Source organism: Anomalospiza imberbis, chromosome 20 (genome assembly GCF_031753505.1).
Source record: "Anomalospiza imberbis isolate Cuckoo-Finch-1a 21T00152 chromosome 20, ASM3175350v1, whole genome shotgun sequence".
NCBI classification, from domain to species: domain Eukaryota; kingdom Metazoa; phylum Chordata; class Aves; order Passeriformes; family Viduidae; genus Anomalospiza; species Anomalospiza imberbis.
The window spans coordinates 839,784-862,685 of NC_089700.1; the positions used below are offsets into that span (position 1 = coordinate 839,784).

The window sequence follows — 22,902 nt, forward strand, 5'->3', positions numbered from 1 at the left end:
GATCCACAGCTGCCCTCACTTTGGCTCCAGATGGGGAATTTTAACTCTCCTGGTGTGTGTTTGTGTGTGTGTATGTGTGCCCTCAGTTTGGCTCCAGATGGGTTTTTAGCTCTCCTTGGTTGTGTGTATGTGTGTTCCCCTGCCCTCAGTTTGGCCCCATGAGGGTTTTTAACTCTCCTGTGTGTGTTTGTGTGTATGTGCCCTCACTTTGGTTCCAGCTGGGTTTGTAACTCTCCTGGTGGGTGGGTGTGTTCCCCTGCCCTCAGTTTGGCCCCAGCTAGGTTTTTAACACTCCCTGTGTGTTTCCCTGCCCTCAGTCGATGCTGCGGGGCCGCGGAGGCTGCTACAAGCACACCTTCTATGGCATTGAGAGCCACCGCTGCATGGAGGCCACCCCCAGCCTGGCCTGTGCCAACAAGTGTGTCTTCTGCTGGAGGTAAGGCACCCGTGGGCTTTGGCCAGGGTGGGGACTCTGTGGGACACTGCCAGCTGTCCCTGAGCCAGCTGTGCTCTGGGGAGCGTGGGCTGGGTGTGCTGTGTGAACCCCTCAAGGTGCTGAGCAATGGCAGTGTCTTTGGAAATGGGACCATTTTCCATATTTAATGCACCTTCACCCCCACCAATTCCACTGCTCTAAACAAGTGAAAAGTGATCATTCAGTAATTGTTGCTTTCCTAAACCAGCAGCTGATAAATCCCAGAAACACTGGGGTAGGAAGAGCCATCCAGGATCACCCAGTCCAGACTGTGCCCGATGCCCACCTTGTCACAGCCCATAGTGCTGAGTGCCACATCCAGCCCTTCCCTGGGCACCTCCAGGGATGTGAACTCCAGACCTCTCTGGGCAGCCCCTGCCAAGGCCTGACCACCCTTTCCATGGGGAAATTCCTCCTGAGCCTGCCCTGGCCCAGCCTGAGGTCATTCCCTCTCCTCCTGTCCCTGTTCCCTGGAGCAGAGCCTGACCCCCCCGGCTGTCCCCTCCTGTCAGGAGCTGTGCAGAGCCACAAGGTCCCCCCTGAGCCTCCTTCTCTCCAGGCAGGACAACCTGTCTTCAACTCAATGACTTCCCATTGGCCAGGAAAGTCTCCTCTTTCCTCAGAGAACTGACTTTGTGGTGAATTCCTGAAGGAAAGGAGCTGAGCTGGATCAGAGCTTTTCTAGCACTACTCACTCACTCCTGCCTGGGCTTCCAAGGGAGGTGTGTGCCAGGCTGGGGGAGTGCAGGGTGGGATTGGGAAGAGAGGCTGAGGTTCAGCAGAAATGCCAGCAGTGACGTGAGAGCGCCTGGAGTGGGAGGAGAGGGAGGTTGTGCTTTGAGCTCTTTTGTTTTCCACCCTGCTAAATCATCCCATGGGAGCTGTACTTCCTCTGGGACTTAAACCTTAGCCCAGGCTGCCAGTAACACCCATTCCATCCGCCGGCCTGGGGGATGGTGTTCCAGCATCCCAGTGAGTATTCTCTGAGCAGCCTGAGCCAGTGGAAGGTGTCCCTGCCATGGCAGGGGATGGAATGACATGGGCCTGAAGGTTCCTTCCCACCCAAACCATTCTGGGATTCTTGGTAATATTTCCATGCAAAGCCAACCAAATTCCTCTGAGTGCCCCTTTCTGTCTTTCATAGTCCTCAGGTTTTAGTAATGCAGATATTTCATGGGGGCATTTAAAGGACTGCCCTAACTTGGAGGGTGCTTGGAAGCTGTTTCCCGTGTTAAATGTGAGCACTGGACACAGGGCATCCTGTGCAGCTTGCATTTGGGAGTCTGTTCCAAAGGGTTTCTTGGTGCTCTGGATGGGCGTTTCTCATCCTGGGCTTTCCTGGCTGGGAAGGAGGCAGAAAATGGCATTTTTAATGTGCAGCTTCTTCTTTGCTTCAGAGCAGGGCAGTGCCTGACAAGGAAAACCTTTTGCTTGTGTCTGTTTTCCATGTGGTGTGCATGGAGTCCTGCAGTGGGACTGTGCTGGAAGAGACACTGCCCTGCCTATGCTTGTCCCTCTGTCCCCACACACAAGGTACATCCTATACAGCAAACAATAACATGGTCAGGATGAGGGGCTTTGTTCCCCGCATTGTTCCACAGAGCATTTCCCAGTTTCTCTTCCAAATGCCCTCATTCAGGATTTTTTTGCTAGCAGCCTGGATGTGGAATAGGCTGAATCAGGGAAATCCAGCAGGTGTGAACTGGAGAGTGCAGAAACTGATAAATGAGATAGTACAGATTTATCAATAATTGATAAATCAGTCCATTAGTGTAGAGACCCAGAGAAGGTGGCACTGTTCCCTGTGTCTCTTACTCATCATCCTGTCACTGTCACCTGTCACTTCAGAGGGATCTGGCAGCAGCAGCAGCTTGATGACAATGAGTGCTACAGTGCTGATTTTCCTGCTGGCTCCAGCCTGAGTGCAAGGAAACAGCTTCCCAGGGCACTGAGCTCAGAGGTTTCAGCACTGATTCATTTATTTCCCTGCTCTGGGTGAGGTGGGTGGCAGGTGTTGGACTCTCCCATATGGAATGCAGCTGGCTGTCTTCAGCCTCCCCTGGAAACTGGAGGGTTTAAGTCGGAAGATGTAAGACTCAGTTTGAGGCTCATCCTAGGACATTAAGCTTGACTTAAACCAGAACTGCTGCTGAAAGAAGGTTTATTTTTGGTGACTTTTCCAGTTCCTATGCCTGGGCTGCTGCAGCCTTCATGTGGCTGTGAGAGGGATCTTCCCTCCCTCCTTGCCACACCCAATTCCTGCTGATCCTATGCCACCCCAGCTCCCAAACCCTGTAGTCAGGCCTGTCTGTGCTTCTTGTTTTATCCCCCACACCTTGCGTGTGAGACTGAAGTGGAACTGCAGGCCCTGATGGCTGGGCAGGATAAACAAGGCAGCTCCTGAGCAGCAGGTGCCGTTGTGCTGGTGCAGACATGTGAAATTCCAGTTTTGATCTGCTTCTGGCAGAATGTTGATTATACAGGTTTTGTGCTGGGCTCCTCGTGCAGCTCTGCACGCTGCCTTGCAGATAAGGCTGCTGGGATTCTTCCTTCTTGATCTCTTCTTTCAGGATTTTGACATTTGTAGATTCTGCCAATGTTTCCAACTGCACAACCAACCGAGCTCTCCCGGATGGCTGAAGGAAAGGCCAAGGAGTCTGTTTATTTTCTCTTCCTCACTTTGGCAAGAAAGCTGCAGTTCAGCTGCTTTCCCTGGGAATTGGATATCACTGGAGTTGGCTGGTCTTGACTGACACATTTTGGCCCCAAACCAGTACTTATGGAATCACAGACTGGTTTGGGTTGGAGCCATAAAGGGCATCAGTTCCAGCTGCTGTGGGCAGAACACCTCCACTAGAGCTCGTGGGTGGAGCCAGTATCCAAACATCCTCAGAAAACTGGGGATTTTGTCAGAGATGTGGCTTCACACTGCACTGGATGCTCTTCTTGTCCCCCTTGTCCCTGGGAGCTGTCACAGCTGCCAGGGCCCCCTCACTGGCTCAGAGAGCTTGGTGATGCAGGGTTATGGGGCAGCTTTTTGTGGGGACAGGAAAAGCAGACTGGAAGCTGGGCCAGGGCAGGCTCAGGCTGGAGATCAGGGACAGGAAAAGCAGACTGGAAGCTGGGCCAGGGCAGGTCAGGCTGGAGATCAGGGAAAGGCTCTTCCCCAGATGGTGCTGGCACTGCCCAGGCTCCCCAGGGAATGGGCACGCCCCGAGGCTGCCAGAGCTCCAGGAGCTCCAGGGATGCCCAGGTTGGGATTGTTGGGGTGTCTGTGCAGGGCCAGAAGCTGGATTGGATGATCCTTGGGGGTCCCTTCCAGCTCAGGATATTCCATGATTCTCCAAGGTGGATTGTTTGATGTCCCCCAAGGCTGTTCCATCAAAAACACTGAGGGGGACACCCCACACCTGAATTACTGCAACATCCCCAGTCATAATCCTGTCCTCCAAGGGAGTTTGTCCCTCTCCATCCCTGCTCCCAGCTGCTCTCACTGAGGCTGTGTCTCTTTAGCTTAATTGCCTAAATGGAAATGTGCAAGTGACCAAATCTTTTAATCAATTAGAGCAAGTGTGGGTTTGGAGCTCTGTGACACCTCCCTGCAGCACAGGCACCAGACAGACCTGATTTGATGAGGGTTTTTGGCTCAGTGTCCAAAGCCCAATCAATTATTGTGGAGAGATGGAACAGCTAAATAAGATTTAAATTAATAGGGTTTATTACTTTTGCATCTGAGGAGACAGCAAAGCAGACAGAGTGAAATATCCTGTGAAGAAATTGGCTCATATTTCTTCTGCTCTAACTTTCATGCTTTTACCTGTGCTTGAAGGTTTCAGGTTATGCTTGTAGACAGCAACTGAAGTTGTGTTCAGACACTAAATCAGTGGGTGGCCAAAAGCCAGGCATCACAGTAAGCCCTGCAAAATGCAGAGATTAAAAATTAATAATCTGTCATAAAAGAAGTACTTAAGGTCTTTAAAAAAATTAAGAAACTGAAAACAGATGAAAACAAAAGCTTCTCCTCAGTATCTAACTTGATTCCAGAGGGTAAATTCCTCAGGGAAAGGGGAAGTATTCATATCAAAGGAGTGGACACTGCAGGTTTGGAACATCTGGAAGCTAAGCCTGAAAGCTCACAGGGTCTCTGAGCATGTCCAGCCCCCAGGCCCCAGTTCTGCCCAGCTGCTGCTCTTTTCTCCCAGGGTTTCAGTTTGGTTATGGTTTTGTTTCCAGAAGGGATCTGTTGTGACCAAGGTTCATCCCTCACATTGGATTCTTCACTGGTTTGTTGAGTTTTGGGCCTGTCTGCCAGGAGCTCCTGAAATGACCAAATAAATGGGGTGAGGGACAGCACATCAGTGTGCCCAGTTCATGCCCCTGGTAAAAAAAGTGGTAAAAGAAAGTCTCAGTGCCTTCATGTGCTGCTCTGCCAGCTCTGTCATCTGAGGTGTTTCTAGGAGAAAATGTGTGGGTTGAAATCTCTGATTTTCATTTTATAGCACTTTGTGATCTCCTGGACTTGGACCTCTTGAAGGACCTGGGACTTGTTACAATCAGCTCCCAAATTTGTGGCCTCAGTAGTGAATATAAACAGATTATGGGCTGTGAAATGTCCACACTGGGCCTTGGGTGTCCCTGCAGGGGATGGTGGAAGGTCCAGCAGTCACTGATGAAGGGCAGTGACCGGGGGCTTTTAAAGTGAATTTGCACATTTTGACATCCAGGTGGGTTCTGGAACGGTCCGGGCAGCTGTGCTGAGCAGCTTCGGGATGGGATGGGTGGGTGGATACAAGCACAGGACACTGAACATCACCTGCCTTCCAGGAGATCCTGCTCTTTAAAAAGGGAGCATGTCAGAGTTGGGATGGAGCTGAAAACCATCTTTAAGGTTTCAATTGGAAGAAAATCACAGAATTATTTTGGTTGGAAAAGCCCTCTCAAGATCCTTGAGTTCAGTTGTTCCCCCATCACTGCCAAGGCCACCAGACCCTGTCCTCACGTGCCACATCCATGGGGCTTTTAAACCTCTCCACCACTGCCCTGTGACAACCCTTTCCATGAAGAAATTTTCCTTAATATCCAGTCTAAGCCACCCCTGGCATCCTCTGGTCCTGTCAGACAATTTATCCAGCCTGCTCCAGGGTAACTTTACCCATCCTAGGGAAAACATTGAATTCAGATTCTGTATGTCAGTCCTGGTCTCTGCCCAGCCCAGGCTGGGCTCCTCCTGTTGCTGTCAGGAGGTGCAGAAGAAAAGGTAGAGCCAGGTTTCATTTTGTACCAGCAGGAACATTAAACATGGTTGGCTTGTGCATTGGCCAAGCTTTTTTTGTGGTCTCCCTCTTTCTCCTCCCATCATTCCAGGGAAAGTCCTTGGGATCTCTTTTGTGTGTCCCTTCCTGGTCATGGCTGATGTTTTGCCTTCCCCTTGCTGCTGATGCCCCAGTGTTTTTGTGCTCCTTTTGTTTGCAGCTGGAGGCTCACGAGGCTGCAGAAGAGCAGATTGATTTTTGTTGTTTTGTCTTTGCTTTTTATTGCTGCAGTTTGCACTTCTGCCTTAATAGGGCTTCCAAAACCGCCAGTTCTCCTGAAGTTCTTTTCCCTTAAGCTCTTCTCCTCTGGGATCTCCCTGTTGGCTCTCAGGGTTCACTGAGACTGCTTCTTGAACTCTTCTTATTTTTATTCTGCTCCTTCCCTCCCTGGGAGTGTTGTGCTCTGTCCTCTCATGTCACCGCCACCAGCACTTCCTCACCTTCCTGTTCCCCACCAGGTATCACCCTGGCTCAGTCAATGCCTGCAGTAAATGATATTTTATGCTGAGCTGTATCTGCCCTCAGAGCTTCTTAATAACCAGTTGCAGAATGTATAAAGCAAGAGCTGATTTATTAAAATAGCCCCCAAGCAATTGGGGAGGCAGATCACAGCCCTGGGAAGCTGCACCTTCACAGGGGTCCCAGAACCTGCCAGGGACACTGGGAATGCTGTCCCAGGCTCCTGGTGGATCAGAAGTGTGCTGAGACTGCAGGGGAAGCTGGATGGGAGCAGGCTGGGTGGCTGGGGGCATTCCAGGGCAGCCAGCAGGAGCTTCCCATCGTGTTCCCCGCAGTTGTGGGGCTGTGGCACTGAGGTGTCTCTGAAGGACTACACCAAACCTGTTTCACACCTGGAATCTCTGCTAAAATCAAGGTTTTCTGCTGTGTGTGGGTTTGGGTGAGATTTCATTTTATTTGTGTTACTTTGGGAAGGAAGGAAGGAATCCCTGACACAAATTCCTGCTCAGTGCTGGTGTAGCCAGAGGTGGGTGATGAGAGCTCACAGAGCCTGGGGACAATGGGGAGGTGGCTCTGGTATTCTGTCTGTGCTGGGGACTGGGCAACAACCTCCTGAGCCCAAGGCTTTACTGCTTTATCCTCCTCTTGGCAGGGAACCTCCTTTTTGCCAAATAAGCAGCTCTGTAGACCTGACCTGGTGTGTTTATTAAACAGTAGGATGTGTTAAAAATGCAGGGCCTGTTGGACACTAATAGCTGTCCAGGGTGCACCCAGGGCCTATTGATTTCCTGCCAGCTGGCCCTATTAAATATACAAGGTACAAGTTTTGCAGTTAAACGTGGAAAAGTTTTATAAATGCCTTTTATAGCTGACATTCAGAAAACTTTCCATGTTGCCAGATGGGGAAATAAAGGGGAAATTCAAAAAGCTGTTTTGGCTTAAAGGATCCTTGAGGTGGTGTAGTTTGAGAAGTGTTTGAATCTTTGCTCTTGAAGTGGATGAAGAAATATTTGGGCCAAAAGCCTGATTTTATTGAGCCTAGGTTTGGAGTTTGTGTTTTAGCACTATCAGACAGTGCAGCTGAAGGTGTTTCTCACTTGGAGAGTCTCAGAATCCCAGACTGGTTTGGGTTGGAAGGGACCTCAGAGCCCATCCAGTGCCACCCCTGCCATGGCAGGGACACCTCCCACTGTCCCAAGCTGCCCCAAGCCCTGTCCAGCCTGGCCTTGGGCACTGCCAGGGATCCAGGGGCAGCCACAGCTGCTCTGGGCACCTGTGCCAGGGCCTGCCCACCCTCCCAGGAAGGAATTTTTTTCCAGATGTCCATCCCAAACCTACTCTCTTTTGGTTTGAATCCCTTCCCCTCTCTCCAGAGGTCATTGGGAGCCTTTTGCTTGTCTCCAGTGAGGACTGCACCAGCCCCCTCATCCTGAGAAGATGCTTCTCTGTCCCTTCTCCCTCACTTGAATGCTGGGAGTCTTGTCCTGATGCCCTGGAGCTGGAAGGCTGAATGCAGCTGTAACTTCCCAGGTGTCCCCAGGGCTGGACAGTTTATATGCATTAATTGTTACAGTGACAATGTTAGTAATAGTGCCTTATGTACTTCACTGGGCACGACAAATGATGGACAAGGCCATCAAGGAAGTTTTTTTCCATTCGAGAGAGAGGGGGTAATGTGGGAAATGGATTTGCAGAGAATTCTCAAAGCTTGATGGAAAGCTCACATAGTGTGCAGCTGTATGTAAACTTTGAGATAAGAAAGGCTGACTTAGAAATACCATGGAATAGGACAGACATTGTTGAGAGAGAAATGGAACTAGAAAGAAGTTTCAAAGGATGGCCTTGTGAATAAGACTTTGGAGAAATAGAGCTATGAAAGATGCACTGGAGGAGGACCCACGAGGGGTAATTTTAGATGATTGGCTTTAAGGCATTTACAGCATGGTGTGGCAAAAGCTGATAGGCCAAGGAATGCTTATAATGTATTGGTAATTAGGAAATAGCTGGCTTCTGGTTGTGATGGAGTGAATTATAACATCTGTATGGTCTCACCCTTCTCATGAGACTGAAAATGGAATAAAACTTTTTAAAATGCCTCTCAGTTGCCCTATCTCTGAGTCAGAACAAGGCATAATCCAACAGCTAGGGATGGTGGAGAGGGGTGCAGGAAGCAGAGGTCACCTGGCTGGAAAACAGTGTGTCAGGAGTGTATTTTGCTTGGCCTTGTTTTCCTGTCCAGAGGTGGGTTAATCCAGGAGCTTTTGTGAAAGACCCTGCACAATGTGCTGCTCTTAATGAACTCTGTGGGCTGCCAGGGGAGTGGTAGGGAAAATCTGAAGGGATTTTTGGAGCATATTTTGGGATGAAGCAGGAAATGATGGACAGAGAACAAGGAGGTGAAAACACAGAATTCCATTGACTTCCTTAAGATGATATTTAAGGGCTGGATGATCCTCTCATGCTAATAAAGTAAGAAATGAGGAGGAACTCCATGGATCTTCCAGGTGCTTGGGAACATTTACCTGGGCTGGCTTTTGCTGTTTTCGAAGAAAACAAAATATGGGGACAGTGATCCTTTGCAGGCAAGGTTGGCTTCCCACCCCAGTGTGGCCCAGCTGTTCCTCAGATGGAAGATCTTGGATTTTTCCACTGCAGTCTGCTTGGGTCAGGGGGATTAAAATCTGGGAGATGACCCAGATCCCCCAGGAATGGATCCCTGGTACAGGGCAGGCTTCCTGCTCTCTTCAGGGGGTTTGGAGGAGCCTGCCCTCATCTTTCCTGGTACCAGAGCACCACACAAAGATTGGGGTACAGACAAATCCTGTCCTCAGGGTGGTGCTTAGTACCTTTGAAATGGAACTAAAAATGGCCTGGAACCTTCTTTCTCCAGAGCTTGGTGCAGCTGTGGGCAGAACAGGAGGCAGAACCAGTTTCCCTTTCTTTACAGAGGTTTTTGCAGACATTATTTTAGATTAGAAACCTTTCACCTGTGCTTCAAAATATCTGTATAAAGTGTAAGATTATCCACAAGGCCCATTCCTCCCTCTGGGAGACCATAGCCTGTAGGAGAGGGGTCTAAGAGTTGTGTTCAGAGGTGACATCCAAAGGTTGGGGCAGCAGCAGGAGTTGCTTTGATTGTTGTCGATGCCAAAGTCCCCGGGTGGCAGGTGAGTTCTCCAGGTGGGTTCCAGGTGGCAGTGAGTGACTGTCCCCTCTTCCCTCAGACACCACACGAACCCCGTGGGCACCGAGTGGCGGTGGAAGATGGACCAGCCTGAGCTGATCCTGCAGGAGGCCCTCGAGAAGCACCAGAACATGATCAGGCAGTTCAAAGGTAACTTCTCTGTCCCCACCCCTGGTGCTGTTAGAGGAGAATCTTCAGAACAGGTGAGAACATTCTGCTCCTCTGGGAAGGAGGCCTGAGGTTCAGGGTATCGGGGGGATGGGGGAGAAGAAACTGCTGTGGCACATTTAATGTCTTCTGAAATGAGGCTCAGCCACTGAGTATGTGCTGTTGCCTGGAGGGAGTAGAGTGGAGTTGCCTCTGGTGCATCCTGGTAGTTGTCAAATCCTTTCCCTTGGTGTGCACAGAGCCTTCCACAGTGGTTAAAGCCAGCCTGGATGATGGGGGATCCTGGCTCCTCTGGAGGAGTGAGGGCAGGTAGGAAGCAAAAGCAATCAGCCTCTTACCTGACAGCAAGTACACTGCCAGCCTTAACACCCAGCTTTGTGTTAGCCCTGGCACTTCTGGGTTGTGTTTGTCTCATGAATAATGAAACAGCAGCAAGCAGGGGATTTTGATTTCCAGGAATTATTGAGTACCTGTGATTGTGACTGAAGCTGCAGTTCCGCAGCAACTCTGGAAAGCACTGCAGCTTGCTTCCCACAGAAATTCCCTGCAAGTTTATATTCTGTGTCTATAAATGTAGAGAGGGCTGGAGGTTTTATTTCCCAAATGTGATGATCTGGTTGCTATCCCAAGGTCAGCTGTGTGTGCTGGTGGGGCTGGTCACCTTGGCAGGACAGCTCCAGGGTTCTGCTCTCCCCAACTGCCTTGAGCAGCACAAATGGAGTGGAACAGCCATAAAATGTGCAAGATGAGCCCTGGCCTTGGCTGTCATTTTGGGAACCCGGTTGTTTAGGTTGTCTGTGCTCAAAGAGAATCCAATGGATCCAGAATGTGAGAGGCACAAAACCCTTCTGTCAGCAGAGCAGAGCTGCTCTGTCTCAATCTCTGCAGTTGGATAATGGGTGGAAAAATAGCTCAGGTTAGGGCCCCATGGGCTTCATTCTCCTCACGTGGCTGGTTTGGAGTAGCAGCTCCACTGAAGCCTCACTCCTGAGCCGGGGGTTTCTTTGGCACTGTGTCAAACATCCCCTGCCCCAGGGGATGGTGGTACTGAAACATCCTCAACAGCTCTGCAGGGAAGTTTGGTGGGGCTGAGAGGCACACTCAGGGCAGGGCTTTACCCCAGGGGCACCTGGAGAAACATCATGGTCGAGCCAATGGATGCATGGAAGGGGCTGGAGCCCCAGGAGCAGCTGAGGCAGCTGGAAAGGGGCTCAGCCTGGAGAAAAGGAGGCTCAGGGGGGACCTTGTGGCTCTGCACAGCTCCTGACAGGAGGGGACAGCCGGGGGGTTGGGCTGTGCTCCAGGGAACAGGGACAGGAGGAGAGGGAACAGCCTCAGGCTGGGCCAGGGCAGGCTCAGGGTGGATTTTGGGGAAATTCCTTCCTGAAAAGGGCTGTCCAGCCCTGGCACAGCTGCCAGGGAGGTGGAGTCCTCATCCCTGGAGGGATTTATAAGCTGTGTGGAATGGCACTTGGGGTCATGGGTTAATGGTGACCTAGCAGTGCTGGGGGAATGGTTGGATTCCATCTCCATTTCCCAACATTAATGTGTCTGATCCTGCAACACTGGCTGGGAACCCAGAGGGACTCCAGAGGTGTCCCAGCAGGGCTGAGGTGTTGGACCCTGGCCCTTGACATAGACTGTTTGGGTTTCTGGGGAATCAAAACATGGGAAGTGTCTGAGCTAGGGAGTCCTCAGGGCTGGAGTGTCTGGGTGTGCTGCTCAGGTACCTCCCTGAGCCATCTGAATAAATTGGTGCTGCTCTTTGCAGTCCCAGTCCTACAGCTTTGCAGGCAAATCCATCCACACACCCATTCCATGGGCCAGAGAAACAGGTGAGCTCATCTGGTGCTTTATTCATCCGACCCATTGCAGTAAAAATGAGATTTCCTTTGAAGGAACAGAATTCTTGTGTCCCTTTATCCTTTAAGATACCCTACAGGATAGCCCTCTGTACTCTGGGTGCCTGTGGGTGATGATAAATCATCTTCTGCTTTAGAGTTGCCACAGTTTGTGCTGGGTTTGGAGAGCACAGCCATTAAAGCCCCATAATTCTCTCTTGGATTAAATGATGGAGAGACACTTCACTGATAGGGAGCGAGGCTGCAAAGTTTATTTGATGGATACATTTTTCTGGGGAGTGACTTGTAAATCTCTGTGCCCTTGCAAAGGGCACACACAGGACGGAAACATAACTCTGGAATGGGAGAGTGGGAGTCTAATAATAAAGGGAAAAAACCAAAGAGAAATGCATGACCTGTCCCAGGAAATCCTCAGAGTACCCATGGATCAGCATGGATAGAGCAGGTCTCTCATCCCCCTGGCCCCCAGGCTCTTGTGGTGCTGCTCAGGTCCTGACAGGGGTACCAGAGTCAGCCCCCACCCTCCCCAGAGTGCTGCGCCAGGGGATGCTGTCTTTTCCCAAGTTAGTGGAGCAGCTGGAATCAGCTTTTCCAGGGAGATGTGCTCTACTGGGAGCTGATGGCAGGAGCAGAGCCATAGGGATTCAGGAGAGACCCTGCCCTCCTGGAATACACCAATCCTGGCCAGTTTATCCCTGCTGGGCTGGTGATTTGTGTGCTCAAATGGTTGTGTACAAACCCCCTCCCTCCTCTGGGTGGATGTACCAGGTTTGCTGTAAACTGTTTTGGGAAAGTTCCACTCAAACTTTAGGAGATGTTGGGATTTTGTTTGTCTGCTTATAAAGCTGGCAGGGTAATTTTGAGAGTCCAGATGCAAAATGCTGAGAAAGAGAAATTAATTAATTCCAAAATTGACGTGCAGTAGTTTTAGGAATATGAAACTTAGTCCTTTAATCTCAGCGTGTGCTGGAGATGCTGCTTTCTTCTCCAATAAAGCTCTCATTTAGTGCTGTCAGGTTTCTATGGAATAACCATTAGTCCTGTCACTTCCTCAGGACTGAGCCTGGCTGCTTGAAAATGCACTGAGCCCTGCTCTGATTCCAAACCAGCTCTGCTATGTCAGGCTGGAGCCACAAACACCTCTTTTATCTGGGCTTTGCAGCAGAGCTGTAATTTTCTGTACTGCAGCGTCAAGGCAACGAGAAGGGAGCTGAGGACCTGGATTCACACTCCAGTCTTTGTTTTTTATCTTTAAAACAGACCAGTCCCCAATCCAAAGCCTCAGATAGGATTTGAGTACATCAAGGCACGTCAGAGAAATGTGAAGTGACATATTTGGAACAAAAGCTTGTTTGGAGGTAGCTGATTTCATCCAGGGTCCTGAGCACCTGGTCAGGTGTGGGTGGGCTGGAGGAGCATCCAGCTCCCCCTCCCTCCCGTGGGCATCAGGAGTGGGACTCAGGTGGTGTTTTCACGTGGATGCTACATTTGAGCTCCCTGTGTTTTCCTTCTGAAAGGTCTGTGGCTGTTCAGGACTGTGCCATGTGCTGGGTTTTCTTTTGATCACATCCTCTGTGGAGCTGTTTCCAGTCAGGGTTCAGTCCCTTGCTGTGGTTGGGGAGCTGTGCTCAGCTGTCCTTCCTGGAGTCCCACAGGGAGCAGCAGCAGCACAGCCACGACCCGGGCTGCTTTCTTAACACTCCTGCTCAGGGTGGCATTGAGCTGCCCTGTGTGTGTGTTTGTGTCTCCGCACTCAGCAGCGGAGAGCTTGGCTCAAGTGTTTAATCTTGGCTCAGGTGTTACCAGCACATTGCTCTCAGCAGTGCCCAGGGCACACCCAGCCCCAGGCAGTGGGTGCTGCTGCTCTCTGGGTGCTGCAGAGCTGCTCCCTGGGCCTTGGCTCTGGCCTGGTGTCCCCTCTGCTTTGGGATGGCTCCAGCTGTTCTTCTCAGCCCTCCTGTGCCGGGGTGTGTTTTGGATACAGATGTTTGGGAAGGGGATTTGTTACAGAACCACAGAAGGGTTTGGGTTGGAAGGGACCTTAAAAATCACCTTGTTCCAGCCCCTGCCTTGGGCAGGGCCACCTTCCCCCAGACCAGGTTGCTCAGGGCCCCAGGCACTGTTCATTTAAGAGTGTTCTCCCCTTTCCAGGTGTGTCAGGAGTGAAGGCAGCTCGGCTGGAGGAAGCTCTGGCAGTGAAGCACTGTGCCCTGTCCCTGGTGGGGGAGCCCATCATGTACCCACACATCAACCGCTTCGTGAGGCTCCTGCACCAGCACGGCATCTCCACCTTCCTGGTCACCAACGCTCAGTTCCCCGAGGAGATCAGGTAAGAGCTGCAGGAAATGCCTCCTAAACTTCCTCCTGAAACATTGGAGTGCTGACCTGTGTCCTAATCTCATTTAGTGGCCCCTCAGAGTCAGCTCCACATGAGCACTGGCAATGAAAAATCCCCCTCAGTGTCTGATTTTAACCTCAATCTCCTCATGCTCCTTCTCATCCCTTTCTCCCCCTCAGATTGATTTTTTCTGTACCTCTAAACAAACTGTAATTGCTGATGGAAGTGGAGAGGATGGCATGTGCACCTCCGAAGGTGTGGCAGGTGGGGAGCAGTGAGTGAGCTGTGGTTTGTGCCTGGGGCAGGAATAACGTCTGTCCTTCTGCCAGCCAGAGCAGGGCACTGAGCTCAGAGATTGCATTTTGGGGCTGCTCTTTGTTCTGACCCCAGAGGAGCAGCTGTAAAGGCTCAACCCAAAGCTCAGCCCAGCATCCCCAGCAGGATCAGGAGGGGTGACAAGCACGTGTTCATCAGCAAAGTGGGATCCTCTTAATCTCCTTCAGGGGCACTTCAGTGAAATCTTCCAAACACTTGAATGAACTCTTTCAGAGTCTCTCCAAAGGTAAAGAATCGCTTTTTGTGATGCTTTGGGGCGTCCAGGCTGCTGTTACCAAAGTGTAGAAAGGAAGTGCAGCACGTGGGGAAATGCAGCTCCAGGGATGCTGGGGCTGCTCAGAATCCCAGCAGTTGAGAACAGCAGCAAATCCAGCCCTGGAGCTGTGGGAGTTGTGGGCAGGGTGGCCTTGGTGTGTCACCCAGCTCATTCCAGCTCCTCCTCTGTGCTCTTGGGACAGCTTCTTTTGCACTCCTCGTGGTCTGAATCTGGCTCTGAGGGGGTCTGCAGGCACTTCGGGAGTGAGTAATTATACACTACAAAGACATTCCAAATGATTGAATAATTGTGTAATCAAGTTACTTTAAGTCATGTATTATGTGCCTGGTAGATAGAAATTGCTCTTTCCTAAATATAGCAGTTTAAAAAGAGAGCACACACTCTATTTTGAAGCTGCAGTTTTCGGATCTGCTGAATCTTTTTAAAAAGAAACAAAAAAAAAAAAAAAAAAAAAAAAAAAAAAAAAAAAAAAAGGGATAAAATGCTAGTCTTGCTGTCTTAAAAATTGCAACTGATCTTTGGCTCATCAAAGCAGATGATTTGCTTAATATGGGAACTGAAGTAGGCACCCAGCTCACTTCTGTGCTGTCAGCAGAGGAGCTGTAGTCAAAAAGTTCATCCTGCAATAGGCAGGGTGACCTCTTGTGCAAGAGAGCTGAGAGGGACTGGGGACAAGGGATGGAGGGACAGGACACAGGGAATGGTTCCCACTGCCAGAGGGCAGCGATGGATGGGACATTGGGAAGGAATTGTTCCCTGGCAGGCTGGGCAGGCCCTGGCACAGGCTGCCCAGAGCAGCTGGGGCTGCCCCTGGATCCCTGGCAGTGCCCAAGGCCAGGTTGGACACTGGGGCTTGGAGCAGCCTGGGATGGTGTCTCTGCCCAAGGCAGGATGAACTTTAAGGTCCCTCCCAGCCCCTTCTGGGAGAGGGCAGTGTGGCCTGGGATGTTGCTGGATTCAGGATAGGGGCTCCAGTGGGTGCCCCCTGTGCCTTCCTCTTCTCCTCCTCCTCTTCTCCTTGGGCTGCAGCTTCACCTGCTGCAGGCTCACAATAAACTGAGGGAGGTTTTATACTCCTGTTGAACCAGTACCTGGCTCCTCTCTCTGATCCATGGCTGTGAACAACCCTTGTGTGTGGGTTTGCCTTTATGATCAATAATAATGCCAATAACGAGCAGATGATTATAAATGCTCACCAGCAAATGGTCACTTTTGATGTTGCTGTTCCTGGTCCCTGTGGGCTCTGTCCTGCCTGCCTGGTGAAGCCACCTCAGGGCTGGAGGCCTGAAGTGGATTTATTTGATGGCACAGCTCAGCTGAAGATTTCAGCTCAGGATTTCTGCCCACATCCATATGTAAATGCCACGGTATCCTGGATTTCACCTGAGGTGTCTGAGCTAGCAAATCCATCCTGGTACCACACAGCTGGATTTGCTGTTATTCTGCACTGGAGCTGTCCCAGGAACACCAGTCTGTGTCCCTGTTCTCACTGCACCCGTGGCTGCCCTCTCTCCTTGTTCCCCCTTGGCAGAATGTGCCCAGCTCACCCCAGCTCTGATCCCAGCCATGCAGAGCCCTGTGGGCCATTCCTGTATGGGGCTGAAATCCCTCCTTTGGATCAGTTCCAATTCCTTCATTTCCCCCGTGCTGACTGTGTCTGGCTCCTGCCTGTCCCTAGGTTTGAGAAGGGATGATTTTTCTCAGCCCCTCTTTTGAAAAGCACCTGCTCCATCTTCACTTTTAATTAAGCAAAGACAGCCCTGAATAAAGAAAGAGTTTGGCTCAGTATTCCTGGAAACTGAACACTTCACTTAGGCCCAGAACATTTGGTCATTTTGGAGTCTGTGGCTTGGGTTGCCAGTCCAGACAAACTTGTTTACAAAACTGAAATTTTAACCTGAAGTGCTCAGTTTGTTCTGGGTTATTTCATTTTGCTGTCTAAATACACACACAGAGAATGGGTTCCAATGGTTGGTTGAGTGTCCACATTAAGTGGATTTTTGTGGACACAAAGGGCTCTGGTCAGTCTCACTCTGGCCAGTTCTTGTCCCTGTCACCTTTGGGTGACAGTGTATTTTTAGGTGGCACTGTTTGGCAGCTGAACAATAGCTTTTGATTTCTCCTCATCTTCTCTAGAGAACCAAATGAAGCTGGGACTGGTGCCTGCTCATTACAGACTTCACACGAAACACTCCCAAAATGCTGCCCCCAAATGTTGGGAGCTCTGTGGTACACTGGGGTGTGGTTGTTGATGCTGCAGCCCCCGGGGTGGGCGGTGCCATGAGGGGTGGGTGTGTTACACTCACTGCCTTGGTCACTTCAGTCAGTGGAAAGGCTCTACCTGAGGTGTGTCACCATCCCTGGAGGTGCCCAAGGAAGCCTGGACGTGGCACTCAGTGCCTTGGGCTGGTGGCAAGGTGGGCATCGGGCACAGGCTGGGACTGGTGACATTGAAGGGCTTTTCCAACCTCAGTGATCCTGGGATTCTGAGGGAGCTCCTTTCTAGGTTGTTCTTAATCCCTTTGATCCTTTTGCTGATGGGCTGTGGTGTTGCTGCTTCTCCTGTATCCCTTGGCACTTATGGAAGGGATCAGCCTCCACCCAGGTTTAGTCCCTCCAGGAGTTCCCAGTGTTGGGCTCCCAGGTGCTGGGACCAGCACTTGTGACCAGAAAGGCTCTACTCCAGGATTTCTGTGGAGTAAGAGCCTTGGCAGAGGAAGGAGAACACAGTTGTGGTTTGTGTGTGGTTTTATTTTCTAAACAGCTTTGATATCCCTTCAAAAATGTCACTGATGATCCTGCTGCAGGTCAGGGGAGTTCAGCATGTCCAGCAGTAGGAACTGGCTGAATTAGGGCTGAATTTAGAGTCACAGGATCCCTGAGGCTGGAAAATCCCTCCAGGATCATTGAATTCCATTTGTGACTTATCCCTACCTTGTCCCCAGCCCAGAGCAATGAGTGCCACGTCCAGCCCTTCCTCTGACACCTGCAGGGATGGGCACTCCAAACCTCCCTGGGCAGCCTCTGCCAGTGCCTGACCAACCTTTCCACAGAGATATTCCTCCTGGTGTCCATTTCTGTTGAATGGGATTGTTTTCCCATGGGCCAAATAGATTGTGGAGAAAGGGCACAGCTTTGTGAACTGCAGAACCTCTCCGTGCCTCACCTGAACCCCTTCCTTTGGGAAGCCTTTCCCAGCGTGTTACAGCTCCACTGGAGTGAAATCTGCCCTGGTGCAGGGAGAAAATGACAAAGACATTGTCAGCCAAGGGCTGTGTGAGTTCTCAGCCTTGGGGCTGTTTGTTGAGGTTATGACACCTTGCTGCTGCTGGTGGTCACTTGGCAAAGATGAACTTTCCCTGGAAACACTGTCCAGTTCCTGTTCCTGCTTTTGTAGGTGAGCACAAACTCAAGCTACAGATTTGTGAAAGCAGCAATTCCCTTTTCCCTTTGCAGGAGGCTGGAGCCCGTGACCCAGCTCTATGTCAGTGTGGATGCCAGCACCAAGGAGAGCCTGAGGAGGATTGACAGACCCCTCTTCAAGGACTTCTGGCAGAGGTTTCTAGACAGCTTAAAGGCCTTAGCTGAAAAGGTACACACTTAAGAATGGACTTTTAAGTGACCTTTTCCTTCCTTCTACACTTTGCTGACTCACCACCTCTTTTTCTTCCATCTCACCTTACCTGATTCTACTTTCCACAGAACTAGAAGACTTGAGAGGCTTTAAGATGGACCATGGAGTGAATTCTGGGTGTGTTGGGAGTATATTTCCATGGTTGGGGTGTTCAGGTGTGTGAGGTGCAGCAGTTTTTAGTGGGTTTCCAGAGCAGAATGTGTGTGTCAAATGGGGCAGTAAATGCTGTGAATAAAAAGTGCTGTGAGGGATGAAGAGATTATCAAATAATAGATTTCCTAACAAAGGGGTTACACTAAAAACAGGCTGCTGAAGGAAAGCTGGAAATTCAGGGAAGAGTTGTAAATCCCCTGTGTTCCTTTGCTCTGGTTCTCAGGGGTTCCCTTGAAATGGCAGCACATGTGGGACATTAAAATGTGTGTGCTGGAGTTCAGTAGCTCTGTCACCTTCCTGCTCCTGAGAAATCTGCTTTTCTCTGGAAGGCTGACCCAGCCTGGGGGATCTGAGCACAGCAGCAGTGGGGGGCTTTGCCCTGTGTGTGTTGGACTCAGCTGAGCAGTGGCCTGGGGCCCTGGGGTGGTGTCAGCTGAGGCTCTGTGTGACAGGTGAGCTTTGGAGTAATTAATGAAGCACTCCTGGGCCCAGCAGCGCATGAGTGGATAAGAACAGTGCCTCACAGGCATGTCTGCCTCTCTTGTTCCTGCTCCTGGGCTCTGGTGGAAGCTAGGGCTGTGTTTTCTGATCTGGCAGCTGTTGACATGTTACCTGCTGGGATGAACAGCCAAGAGAGACTGTTGCTTTTGAATAATGAGGTTTTGTAGGAATAATGAGTTTTCCAGCCTTCTGATGACGGTGTTGGACCATTCTCTGCCAAATGAACTTAGATTAGTGGATCTGTGAGACTCAGAGGAACTGAGTGGCACTTTCTGCTGCAAAGGCACGTGGGCAGCATGGTCAGGTGCTTTGTGTGTGATGGTGCAGCTCTCCTGTGCAAAACCTCAGGCCAAACACTGAGGGCATTGAAATGAAGTGCAAACTAAATCCTCTGTGAGCAGGGAAATCTGTGGGAAGAAGTAGAGCTAAAATACTGAAGGCACAAAATACTGAAAAAGCCTTTTGGGAAGTTGCTTTTGCCCATGATTTCTTTCCTGCTGCCTCTCTTGACCCTGTGTGTTCATTACTGGGAGAAGTTTCCTTGCAAACAATTGAAGGTGAAAGTATTGGCAAGTCTGTCCATACAGCTAAAAATACCCTGGTCAAGGTGAAGAGGAGAGGAGAAAAGCAGCTCCACTAGCAGGTGCATTTTCTCCTCCAAGCAACTGCACTTTGAAGGGTCCTTGAAACACTGATAACACGAGAGCCAATTAATGGTTGCTCCAGTTGAAACCCTGCTTTGCCAGCCCTGCTCAGCTGCACGAGGCAGCATCACACATGGGGACAGCAGGAACTCTTGGGAAACTTCTGTTTGTTGGTTTTCTCTTAATCCCAAAATCAGTGAGATTGGAAAAGCCCTCCCAAGCTGTGCCCAGAGCGCCGAGTGCCACGTCCAACCCTTCCTTGAGCACCTCCAGGAGTGGGGACTCCAACCCTCCCTGGGCAGCCCCTGCCAAGGCCTGACCACCCTGTCCGTGGGGAATTTTCCCTAATATCCAGCCTAAATCTCCCCTGGCACAGATTGAGGCCATTTCTCTTTGTTCCCTGGGAGCAGAGCCCGACCCCCCGGCTGTCCCCTCCTGTCAGGAGCTGTGCAGAGCCACAAGGTCCCCCCTGAGCCTCCTTTTCTCCAGGCTGAGCCCCTTTCCAGCTGCCTCAGCTGCTCCTGGGGCTCCAGCCCCTTCCCAGCTCTGTTCCCTTCCCTGGACACACCCCAGCCCCTCAGTGTCTGTCTTGTCAGGGGGGCACAAAACTGACTCTGGGTTGGAGGTGCCTCAGCAGTGCCTGCACGGGGGACAATCCCTGCGCTGACCAAACACAGGATTCTGGTACCCAAAACCTCCAGGTGCTCCTGGGCAGCAGCAGCTCTCTGTTCCCCTCCCAGCTGCCCTGCCCAGAGCTGGCAGGAGCTGTTCTCTAGGACTGTGAATATGGGAGGTGGTGGCAGCTAAAGCACCTGCAAATTCCTGTGAAATACAGACCCTTCTCCAGGCTGGGTGTGGAATGCTGCTGCACTGTGTTGGGAAGGTGATGTTAATTTATCTGGAAACAAATACAAATCCCAGTTTTTCCCAGTGCCTGACAACCCTTCCAGGCTGATTCTGTCATTCCAAGGTGGAGAGGATCTGACACTGCAGCTCATCTGAGTCACTGCTGAGCAGTCATGGGCAGCTTTGAGCTGGGCACACTGAAAAATAAGAGTGGGCATAGGAACATGAGTTGTACCTGCTCTGATCACCCTTGTGGGGTTTGGGAGGTGCTGGTCCTGCTCTCTCCCTGCTCTCTGCCTGAGGCTGCAGGGGTGGGTGGTGACAAAATAATCCTCTGGTTTGGTAATCCAGACTGAGAAGTGGGAGAAAGGAAGAGGGAAAGACATGGTTTTAAGTGAGAAAGGAGAGAGGATGCTTGTATTGGCTGTTCTCTTTCCTCTAGCCAAAGCCCAGGTCTTCTTAAATATGGGGGGGGGGGGGCTAGGGAAAGATGGGCTTCAAACCTCTTGCCCCAGTGGGGTGGTTATAGAACTTCAGAATCCTGGAATGGTTTGGGTTGGAAGTGACCTTAAACTCACCTTATTTTAACCCCTTCCACCAGCCCAGGCTGCTGCAGCCCCCATCCAGCCTGGCCTTGGCCCAGTTATGCTGATAATGGATTTCATGCTTTTAACTGAACTTCTGCACAAAGTTCTTGAGCTTCAGTAAAAGGGTGAATTTAAAAACAAATTGTTCCCAGGATGATCTGACAAGCCTCATCCAACATGTCAGGGATTAGTTGCTACATCCATTTTCAAAGGAAGCCCAGGAAGAAAAGATAAAAAGCTTTTGTGCTATTTCTCTGTGCAGCAAACAACATGAACCCCCCCTTTGTCCACTGCTACTTGGAGCAAGTTTGATCCTTTCTAGAGCTACTGTCATTGAAATGATCTCCATGTTAAATTTTCTGTGCTGAGAAGCACTTTTTGAGAGAGGAGTTTATGTTAAACAGCAGGTGGACTCCCAAAGGCTCCTTTGTTTCTTGTCCTGAGTCCTCTGCCCCTGAAATTAAATGGAGAGAGAAAGGAAAGACATGAGCATGTGCCCTTCCCACGTTTGAGTTTTGGAGCCTCACCCTCTGACAGCCTTGAGTTTGTAAGAGTGATTGAGAGATGACTTGGCTTGATAGACAAGTTCTTGGAGCAGGCACTGAGGATGTGAATCCTTGTCTCATCATCAAGATGAGAAATCTCTGCTAAAAGATGTTTCTTCCAGCCATTGCTGCTTCCTAATCCCTATGCAATGAGGGATGGATTGCAAACCAATGATGAGGGTCCAGCTCAGGAGGGAAGGGGGAGATTTTCTATCCCTGGAGGTTTTAGTATCAAGTTGATGCTTTTTTTCCAAAATACCTTTAACCAGATATGCTGAACAAGAAAACAACCCATGGTATATGAGCTCTCATCACCCCCCCAGTCAGATTTGGGGTCCTCTGGGTTTTGGTTTGGGCTCTGTTTCCCTCAGGGTGACTGGATCAAGTTCTGCAGGCTGAGGAACTTTGGGAATTTGTCCTGGTTGTTGTCCATAAATCACTGAGTGTTTTCCCAAGCAATAGGGGCATTGGCTGGGACAAATGGGAATCCCCTGCTGAGAACTGGAATGGGGATGCAGCCCATTCCACCTCCCTGCTCAGGCAGGGCCATCCCAGAGCACAGGGCACAGCACTGTGTGCAGAGGGCTCTGCAGTATCCCCGCTGAGGGAGACTCCAGCCCCTCCCTGGGCAGCCTGTTCAGGGCTGGCACTGCCCAGGGCAGGAGTTCTGCCTCCTGGGCAGGGGCAGCTCCTGGGCTCAGGCCCTGCCCGTGGCTCTGGTGCCACTGCTGGGCCCCGGAGCAGAGCCTGGGCCCTGCTCTGCCCTCCCTGCACACAGGGACAGCCCGGCCCCAGGGCCCCTCTCAGCTGGGGCTCCTCTCCAGGCTGAGCAGCCCCAGCTCCCTCAGCCTTTCCTGGGCACAGAGATGCTCCAGGCCTCCTCATCCTCACAGCCTGAGCTGGCCCCGCTCCAGGAGCTCCTGTCCCTGCTGTGCTGAGGATCCAGGGCTGGACACAGCACCCCAGAGGTGCCCCCAGGGCTGGGCAGAGGGGCAGGATCCCTCCCTGACCTGCTGGGAATGCTCCTCCTGACCTGGGGTGAACAAAACAGCTCTTGAATAAGTGGTTGCTGGTCCATGGGTGTCCATGGGCTTGCTGGGCTCTAGGCTGAAGGTCCCTGCTATCACTTGTGCTCTGAGGAACATCTTCCAGCCCTGGCGTGGTGTCACCTCCTCTGTAGCCCCCGAGTTCCTCGTGATGAATCCTGTCCCGTGCACGGGCTGGCCTGGCAGGACTTGCTGTGCTGCCAGAGCCAGGCAGGCAGAGCTGAGCTGCTGGGACCTGCAGGGGCCAGCTGCCAGTGTTCTCTCAAACAGCCTGGAGCCATGCACAGCCAGGAATGAGCCCTGCAGGTTAATGGGATGGTGTGGCACTGCGGGAACTGATGATGGAGCAGAACCTTGTCCTTCCTGTCCTTCCAGGAGGGTCACAAAGCAAGGAAGCAGCTCATTGGCACTGCCAGGAGCTCAGGCTGTGCCGTTGGACATCACACACAGCACTGCTGCAGATCTGGGATCTAACCTTGCCCTCACTCTCTTTCAGCTTCAAGGGGATTTGGATTTCCTGGAAAGCCAGGGTCAG

General features: G+C 51.2%; 1 protein-coding gene across 3 annotated transcripts in view; it reads left to right on the top strand.

Annotated features, from left to right (window-relative positions):
* LOC137485566 (S-adenosyl-L-methionine-dependent tRNA 4-demethylwyosine synthase TYW1-like) overlaps positions 1-22,902 on the top strand; it is a 100,861-nt gene that overhangs the window by 32,228 nt on the left and 45,731 nt on the right. For all 3 annotated transcript variants that reach the window (XM_068210105.1, XM_068210104.1, XM_068210106.1), the window contains exons 9-12: positions 318-436; positions 9,471-9,580; positions 13,612-13,789; positions 17,868-18,003. In XM_068210105.1, the coding sequence (XP_068066206.1) occupies positions 318-436; positions 9,471-9,580; positions 13,612-13,789; positions 17,868-18,003 (543 nt within the window). The remainder of the gene's footprint in view (positions 1-317; positions 437-9,470; positions 9,581-13,611; positions 13,790-17,867; positions 18,004-22,902) is intronic.